This window comes from Branchiostoma lanceolatum, chromosome 11, assembly GCF_035083965.1.
Source record: "Branchiostoma lanceolatum isolate klBraLanc5 chromosome 11, klBraLanc5.hap2, whole genome shotgun sequence".
NCBI classification, from domain to species: Eukaryota; Metazoa; Chordata; class Leptocardii; order Amphioxiformes; family Branchiostomatidae; genus Branchiostoma; species Branchiostoma lanceolatum.
This window is the reverse complement of record NC_089732.1, coordinates 4,405,454-4,414,925: the sequence shown is the minus strand read 5'-3', so window position 1 is coordinate 4,414,925 and position 9,472 is coordinate 4,405,454. Positions and strand designations below refer to the sequence as shown.

The following is a 9,472-nucleotide window of genomic DNA, read 5'->3' as shown; positions in this document are numbered from 1 at the left end:
GAGTCAACAGCAACCCCGAAGCCAGAATATGCTGGGATCGGTGGAGCTGGTCTTCTCCATGGTGCAGTTGAGAATGACGCTGTGTAGGCCGGCTGTCACCATGGGTGGTGCTGTGGACAAGGCAATGGAATATTGTAGCTTTTGAATAAGGAGCCAATCATACGTCAAGCATAATGAACGCCCGAAAGTTTAGAAAAATTTCATAACGGATCTGCTTGATTTGCAGCTTCGTTTTCTTTTGGTCTTTTTTTTGTCACTACACAAGTATCAACCTTACTTATGGTGTGAGAAACAGATTCAATGCCAAACCTAGCTTGCAGAAAATGTTCACGGTAGGCAGGTGACCACTATATTCTTGGGTTAATATAACATTGAAAACATAATCCAAGGGACCACCAAAATTGGTCACAATGGCCAAGCGGTCCTCGTGCAGGGTTGGACACTAGTACAGGTTTGAATGTACATTATGTATCAGTGCAAAGCAATTATTAAGACCTACCTAGTACGTCCAGATAGACGTAATGCTCCTGCTGCCCAACCGCGTCAACAAGAACAGTCATGACGTACTGACCCTCGTCCTTCACCGTGACGTTCCAGATGGTCAGGGATCCGTTAGGATTCAGCTGGGCTCTGTCCTTCAGGGGACCTATACAGCACGGCATAGCACAGAATTCGAATGGCCAAATAGTTAGTATTTGAAAGACGGATGTATCGTGCAACGATCTGTAGATAGAATTCGTGAAGCAACTTTATAGCCTTAAGGTCACTCGCTTCAATCCTGTACCACTTAACTTTACACAAAATTGTAACATGTATCATGTCCTAACTTTGTCTTTTTTAATAGGCGTTTGACGTTAGTAATGAGTTGGTGCCTATGTAAACATTCGTTACTGTTCTGTGATCTGAACAGATAGCTTTGTCTAATTTCTAAAATCATGTATATATATATATATATATATATATATGTATATATATATGATGAAAAGAGGGAGAGAGAAAGATAGGGAGAGAGAGACAAACTGCTTGTCTATTGTTGGTACCATTTTATGACTATGTCACTGTACCTAGTGCTATAGAGCTTGTTAACGAGTGGAGGAACACAGGTGTCCGCGTGCCCTCCAAACGTTCGTCCATCTTGTTCCACGTCAGAGCGATCACGTGATCACTGGGGTTATAGGTCGCGGGCAGGTTGGCCGTGTCCCCCGGTGACACCTGAACTTTAGTTGACGCGGGGAGGCCCTTGTTGCAAAACACTGCAGGGAAATAGAACATAAAGTTACGAATAGATAATGAATCTATTTCGGTTATGATCTGAAACAGCCCCCTCGAGGACATGGCAGGTGATTTTGTTGATTACGTCCGACCTTTTGTCTCCGTTGCAATCAATGTCTGCAAATTTACATACAGAAGTTCTTGGTGCGTTGCTTGTATAATCAATCAGTTATGGAGACCACATCTTACATCACTATTAACCACCTCTGCATTATAAGATTGAAGATTTGGGAACCAAGTAGTGCGTACGATGACGTCGACTGCATACAGCGTTTGGACTATCCATCGTCGATTCCTTTGACTATATAATTATCAATCATTACATGGCTTTATTGAAAGTAGTTTATTGTGTTTACACTTTGTCTTGGATGCAGTACTGGAATGTAAAGCCCATACGTCTCCCCTCCCATTGAAGATAGATATCCATTTATACTTATCCATAGTCTTTACCACTTAGCTATAATTTATACCATGTAACTGTCGATCGAGCAATGAAGTCCGTTCGTTCGTTCGTTTACACCCGGGCGGAATGAGCAAGTCGTTTACAGTGCATTTTCCAATGATAGAACATATGACCAGAAATGCCAGGATCCGGACCCGCTAGCTATAGCCTGACCACAAGGCCTTTGATACCACAATATCATTGGCTACACTGATGAGGAAATCCTCCATTCCACCTATGTTATTTGCTTCGAATACACTTTGCTCTGTCAATTAGTTTGTAGGTTAAAATTGGTGTTGAAAGTTCTTGTCTTCCGTTAAGATCGCTGTGGTTTATCGATCTTTTCCTCTGTCTGCAATTATTGCTGTCCGCTGTTTAAGATAAGCATTTAGTAATTACCGCAAAAGCAGATAACGAAAAAGACATATTGCTTTAGCAACCGGGTGAATCGATGAGTACATTAATATCTTTGCTTTCGGGTGTCAGACGAGAACGGTTTTCCCGATACCCAAATCTGTAATTTTCACCGCCTGAAATACTTCATGCAATTAACTTATTGTGCGGTGATGACTTATATCGAGAATCGAGAAAACTACAATTTAGCCGAGGGGGGTGGCACCACCGATCGATACGGTACAAATCGCCGCAACTGGCTCCGTTCATCCAACTTTCGCGAGACGGAATTAAAGGACCGTCTTGTTGAATAAGGCACCGCTAGTGCATTTATGAATCTTTATTTAGGGTGGTCCCTTCAGTTAACTAAGTAATGTTGAAATTCTTTTTTAAGATTGTATGGTGGTGTGATACTACCATGTCTTTCAGTCATACAGTGTATCTTCATTATATTAAAGGGCCGTCTTGTTACATAAGGCAACCGTTAGCGTCTTAATGTTGACATTATGTTGTCTTTTTAAGACTATAAGGTGGTGTTTTATTGCCATGACCTTCAGTCATACAGAGTATCTTCATTACTTTCTGTCATTTTTATCAAGTTCATCTTAGGATTACGTTTTTAAGACTTAAAGACAAAGATAAGTTCTATTTGCAGTCCCATTCTGGGAGGAATAGGCCGTATAACAGTTGGGCCCCATGCAAAAACAGCATTGAAACATACTGTGTATGTTTTATGCTATATACTCTTAGACTATTCATTGCTACTTTTATAAGGAAGAAACAGCAAGAACCCCAAGCCCTCGGCAAAGGTACGTGTTTATAAAACAACCTTTTTGATGGCTACTGTGCAGATATATCAACAGAGAAGTTCAAGGTTTCTGCTTTTATAAAGAAGAAACAGCAAGAACCCCAAGCCCTCAGCAAAGGTACGTGTTTATAAAACACCCTTTTGATGGCCACTGTGCAGATATATCAACAGAAAAGTTCAAGGTTTCCGTGATCATAACTTTCCTGAGATTTCATTACAGCTGAGACAAATCCTTGGAACAGAGCTTGCCCTGCGGGAGCGCATTGATGGTTTCATCCGATAATTATTCTTTTCCTTCAACATTGAGTGTAAATCCGTTTGACAAGCGTTACATATTTCAGGCCCTGAATTCTGCTAAACAAGACTGAAGTGTTCTTTGAAGTGTTCCCTTTTCCCTTCTGCTCTGGGAATATCATCCCAAGGCGAAATCTCAAGAAATATTTCACGTAAATGTTGCCTGTCTAATAACCTATGCAGGACGGGTTTCATCTTCCACACATGAACGCCAAGCCATTGGCATACCTCGACTCATTTATTATATTATTTCACTATTAGTTGTTATTTGTTTTAATTATAGTACTTGATATTTCAAATACATTTAAGGCACGTCTCTTTCTCGCAGCGATGTCTATCTCATTAATTTTCTGTCTACCACCGGAACTACTTAAATGGGTTTGTCTTAAGTATCTCGAGCTCTTGCCGGGCTGCATTCAGTACTTCAACTATCAATCACCATTTCTTTTTAATTATAGTAATTGTATTCAAACAAATGTTAGGGACCGTAATGCAACGTCTTCTCGTTATTTTGGTGTCTAACACAAGAAGAGTTTAAAGGGATGAGTCTTAAGTATCTCTAGTCGGCGGTATTGATGACTTGCTTGTATTCAGTAATTCAACGATCAATCTTTTTTTAATTATAGTAATTGTATTTCAAACAAATGTTAGGGACCCTAATGCAATGTCTTCAGGTTTCCTGGGCGTCTAACACCAGAATGATTTAAAGGGATAGGTCTTAAGTATCTCTAGTCAGCGGCATTGATGACTTGCTTGTATCAGCAGCAGACGTTCCATTCTAGTCTGCGTGCGACGAAGATAGGTGTCTCGCCACCTCGTCTTCATTTACATCCCGGGACTTTACACTCCGAGGAATGTTTCATCAGCGGGTTTCAATTCCCAAAACAATTACCGACCACGCATTACAGCGCGGGAAAAATGAAGATCGATACGGTATTACCCACTCCCCCCATCAGCGCGTTTTACCTGGAATTAACCGTCCGTGGACGCCACCCGGTTACAAGTGGCTGCTCCGCTGATCGCATAAGCGCAGAATAGTGAAGAAAACTGGTCTGGTGTTCGCTTTTTCCACAAGTAACGTACCGGTTCCGTTCCAATCAATTGTTTTTTTTGTGTGTTCGGCTTGAAAGATGATGGTGCTACATCTACAGACAGGAATGATTCATGTTTAGTTGGTGTTGATAGAGACGAGGTACCGTTTTAATGACTCTAGCGGGAGGTATGATCACGCCAGGTGCGCGCCGCTGCGATAAGTAGCTGCGGGGTAAATTCTAGTGGCGCACACCGGGCGGTATGGTCGTGATGATGCTTTATCTGGGACGCTACTGTCTTATGGTGTCATGTCTACCGGCTAGAGTGTCCCGATATGTATGATAAAATGTATAACATGTATAGGGTCGTCCTTGCAGCAATCTATCATGAAACGGTTTTATGATATGACATATTCCTGTTTGTATACCTGCACAGCAGTCATAAAGAAGGTTGCATTGCGAGCATGCACCATTGCACAGACACTGCAGCTCATGTTTACCTGGTACTGGTCTTCCACCAGTGTGGCCTGATATGTAGGCTGATGCACATACAGTGTCGTAATTGTAGTAACCATTCAGAAAACTTGGACGTATCTCTGTTGATATATCTGCACATCAGTTATAAAATAAGATACATTATGAACATCTACCATTGGTCAGAGACTGGAGTGCATGTTTACTGGGGAAGTCCTGCCACCAGCGTGGTCTCATTGGTCTCATATGTAGGGTAGTGTACATATGCTGTCGTACGTGTAGTAATATCATTCATAAACCTTGGACGTATCTCTGTTGATATATCTGCACATCTGCTGGTGTGCTACGCCGAAAGGCGGTTATACCGGCTATACAGATACATCAACCATTAACATCAAAAGTTGCATTGCGAACATGTACCATTGCTCAGAGACGTGGGTTCATGTCTACCGGGTACTGGGGAGGTCCTGCCACCAGAGTGTCCTGATATGTGTAGCAATAGTAATATACACAGAGGGTCGTACTTGTAGTAATCATGTAAAAAATGTCTACGTATCAGCCATAAAAAAAGTTATATTGTGAACATCTACCATTGGTCAGAGCCCGGGGTCCATGTCTATACCCGGTACTGGGAAGGTCGATATGTAGGGAAATGTACATAGAGGGCCGTACTTGTAGTAATCATTCATGAAACAACTGACGACTGATAGTGGAAATAAATAGATGGAGCGCCAATGGCTCTGCGCCCATGTGTGGAAGATGAAGCACTTCCTGCGTCGGTTATTGAACAGACAACTTCTTTTCTACATGAAATATTTCTTGATATTTGCCTCGGGATGAGAAAGCAGAAAAGGGAACACTTCAGCAGAATCTGGAACTGAAATATGTAACAATCAATGTTGAAGGAAAAGCATAGTCAGCAGATGAAACCGTCAAGGCGTTCCCACAGCGCAAGCTCATAAGTAATGACATCAGGAGAAAGGTATTATCATGGAACGTGTTGTTGGGTCTGTTGATATACATGTACAGCAGTCTTCAAAAGGGGTGGATTCCGAACATGTGCCTTTGCTTGGAGACTGAGCTGAGGTTCATGCAAATATCATATTCCTCCAGACGAAGAAGACTCTTTCACATTACAAAATGTAAAACACTTTCTTAGGCAGACTGCTGTCCTCCAGGGTGCCTAAGAAAGTGTTGCATCATCTGAAAGACTAAGTCCAACGTAGGATTATAGTCTAACATGCTTACTGGAAAGATTGGATTTCTGTCAACACGTTCAAGTTATCCAATTTTCCCAGTAAGCACTAACCAAGTTTAGACTTAGTGTCCGACTAAATTTTAAGCCCCTTTCTTCATACTTCATAATCCAAGAAATACCACCACCTTCTCTGGGGAATTTATAATTTCTTCGCGAATGTAGTAACCGTAGCGTTACCCTACAGAAGGTGAAGGCAGAAGCCCTATAGTATTCAGCCATGCTTTAGTAATATTTTACTTTCGCATGTGAGTTAGCCAGAGATAACGTGCTTTCTGTGAGCTTGTGACAAGGACGTCCAGGGACACAATTTCCTGTTTGAGCGTCAAATGAATGCGCAATTACGCCAGCGTGCATAGAATTGAGGCCTTATTTAATGAAGCGATGGAGGAAAACGTCATTATCATCGCGTGATTATATCATGTCAAATATATATCAAATTCACCGTCTTAATGTGTAAATTCATATGCAGGGGAGGCCAGGTTGAATTGATAGAATCGACCGGAAGCACACATCGCAGTTGGAGACCGAGGTCATTATTTTACCGCAGACACCGATTCAAATTTCTCGTGAGTTCAGACAAGCCTTCGATGAAATAACCGATCTGTTCTTACATTTGCACCATTACAAAGAAACGAGAAGAAGCCGAACCCACATACATAGATAGTACCCACGCTAACTTATATATATGTACTTGTTAACTCTTCTTTCTTGTGACCTGTACTCAGTTGGACAAATAAGTACACTGAACGTCTTCATTCAATAACGTAACCCTATATCCGTAGTGGAACCTGCCTTGTATGTGCATACGGCGTGAAATACAATTCAGGTGTGGAAAACCTACAATGTACTTGTATATCCTTAACAAGTGCAGATTTTGCTGTACAGCAATATAGCATTATTCTGTTGAAATAACGTCGAGCCAAATGACATGGGAATTTCACATAGGTCAGCATTTACCGACATATAGTGTCGTCTCTGACCGCGAATACAAAGGGGTTTGATGAAATCTCTGTCGATATCAATCATGTCATCCAACCAAGGGCGGTTATGAGTTGCCAGATTTCATTACCAAATCTGGCTGCGCGCCAGTGAAAGATGATATACATCTAAAGTCTTCAGTCGCTCCAATTGTTTTCTCACCAGTCATCTGAAGGAGATAAGGGCGCCGCTGTCAGTGAAGACGGCGTTGATTAGAGATCTAGGTCAACCGAGAAAAACCCAATTAAACGTCGGTGTGTTATATTTACTTTAGTCCCAGGATTACCTGTCTCGGTGCACCATACGGATCGATATCATTTGGAAAGCTGCTTGGTGAGGCAGCTGTTGACAACGCTCATTGGTTTCCACAGATTCATCCATGTCTGAATTACACCGGGGATGTGTCTATCTGCTGCCGTTGCCGCAGGGTAGGTCATCAACGGAATATCGTTATTTTCTCAACGGTTTAGTTCGGACGAAAAAACTACAATCCTTTCAAAATCAAAGAATTCAAGCATTAAATAAAAATGCCTTCGTCTTTGACTTCCACTGATTCCAAAAAAAGAGATAACAGATTTACACTATAACTGTAATAGCCACACGGTCTACATTGTCGTTATTTGATTCGTTGTGTTTTTGTTACTCGCAGGTCAACAGAATATTGTTATTTCCTCAACGGTTTCGGACGAAAAATAACTACATTCCTTTCAAAATCAAAGAATTCACGCATCCGGGAGGCTCTGTCTTCCACTGCTTAAAAGAAAGAAGTAAAGAAAAAATTTACACTATAACTGTAATAGCCACACGGTCTACATTGTCGTTGTTTGATTGTGTTTTCGTTACTCGCAATTAACCTCCGGGCAAGGTTTTGCAATAGATCCATCGTTACGTCTGCTGACGACTGTTAACAATCTTTTATTACACCAATACTTGCTGCAGTTCACTCGCTGATTTCGGTTTTTATGAGCAGTTATGAAATAATGAGTTTTTTGTTGATGCCGCTGGTTTACAGCGGTGCTAGCGCGAAGCTGTAGAAGCTGAGTGGTGGAGGTCACAACCCGAGAGCGATGTACGGTTGTGGTTATGGGAGGCGTAAGTGGTGACGGGATAACCTTAGAAAACACGCCCGCAATAGATTATGTTGGTCTTTATCTGAAGGTATCCGACTTGGTGATCAGCAACCCAAACACCTAGTAGGACCGTGAAGGAAACCGGAAGTACGGGCCCATGTGGAATGCCAAATAGATTCGGCTTTAGCAGGCAAAGCTCATGTTCTATAATGGTACAGAAGAGCTTCTGCTTCTAACCAGATTGTCACAACCATTACCTAGCACGTCAGCGCGTCTCGATTCAAAATGTCACATCGTCTTTCACGGCTCGCTTTGGCTTCTTTTGAAGCATATCTGCAAGGGATTCGAGTCATTCGACAATTCCCAAGTAAACCTGGCTTTGAATAACACGCTTGTACGGTGACGAAGACGATCCCGTACACACGCCCTCGCATATCGAAAATCTGCCACCCGCTTTATTTTCATCTAAGGAACATGGTTCTTGTACACATTACGTATGGCTAAAGCAAATATTCAGGTGTACTCTTACCTGTCTGCAAGTAATGAAGTATCACTATCAGCGTCGACGTCTTCATATTGCCAGCCCCAGTCTATAGGTCCGCATCCGCGGCTGACGGTTCGCCTGTGCGTTGTCGCCCGGCTCTTGTGATCATAAAAGCCCCCGAATTACCGTGGGATGTGTCCACGGCGATTCGTCTATAATGACGATTCGGTTTGTGGCTAATTGAAGCATTAATCTCCGGACTTCCCGGGTGAAATCAGGGTCGATATCTGTTGAGTCTCCCCCGCCAGGCCACGCTGTAAAGCCGGCACCAAGTGATGCTGGTCGCTTGGCAGTCCCAGAACGCGCCCGAGCACATTACGCCCCGATAAGATATTGAATTATCCAGGGGGTACCGCGCAAGGGGGAAACGTCTTTGTCCGGCCGGACTCCGACAGAACTCTGAGCCAGTAATCTCCGCTAAAGCATCCCCGCGCCAAGTCTGCGAGCGAACTGAAGTCAATGAAAGCCGCGTGTAGCTGTTACAAATTTTCGGCTGAGCCTTTCGATAGGTCCGTCCTGCAGCCAGGCATCGTTCGTATGCGTGCCGTGACGTCACTGATTGGAACCCTGGGAAATGGCTTTACTGCGGATGACACTTTTCTCTCCAGCAAATGTTCTAAAGAAGAAAAGACCTGGCGTAGATCAATGTGTTTGCAGTAAGAATCACAAGGGCATAAAAACGACAGAGCAATATTTTCTGCGCTGTTTTTCTCTAGCAATTTACAAGCTAGAGTGTGGGCGCTTCAGGCTTGTGATTCCGGATCCACATGACGTCCTGCACCCTTGATGATGAGAACACAGCCATCTTAGAGAACGAAGGACTACCAAGATGAATTTTAGTCTCTTCTTTGTGAGGCGGAGAAGGAGAAGGAGAGGCGGGAGTATAGCACACATGAAAATCATACGAT

The 9,472-nt window shown here is 42.7% G+C and overlaps 1 protein-coding gene across 1 annotated transcript; it reads right to left on the bottom strand.

Moving 5' to 3' along the window:
* Positions 1-3: 3 nt before the first annotated feature.
* Positions 4-9,240, bottom strand: LOC136445137 (uncharacterized). Its single transcript, XM_066442998.1, has 4 exons — positions 8,550-9,240; positions 1,065-1,253; positions 500-646; positions 4-110 (listed from the first exon to the last, which is right to left on the bottom strand). Exons 1-4 carry the CDS (start codon positions 8,593-8,595, stop codon positions 4-6), a joined length of 489 nt encoding a protein of 162 aa, XP_066299095.1. The 5' UTR covers positions 8,596-9,240.
* Between the last annotated feature and the right edge of the window lie 232 nt (positions 9,241-9,472).

What these genes read in the sequence shown, in the direction of transcription:
- LOC136445137 (XM_066442998.1), bottom strand. Translation starts at nt 8,595, where the DNA reads ATGAAGACGTCGACGCTGATAGTGATACTTCATTACTTGCAGACAG. An exon ending in AACAAGCTCTATAGCACTAG is followed by an intron (nt 647 to 1,064) that starts GTACAGTGACAT and finishes CGTGCTGTATAG; the next exon opens with GTCCCCTGAAGGACAGAGCC. An exon ending in CGTCTATCTGGACGTACTAG is followed by an intron (nt 111 to 499) that starts GTAGGTCTTAAT and finishes CCTTGTCCACAG; the next exon opens with CACCACCCATGGTGACAGCC.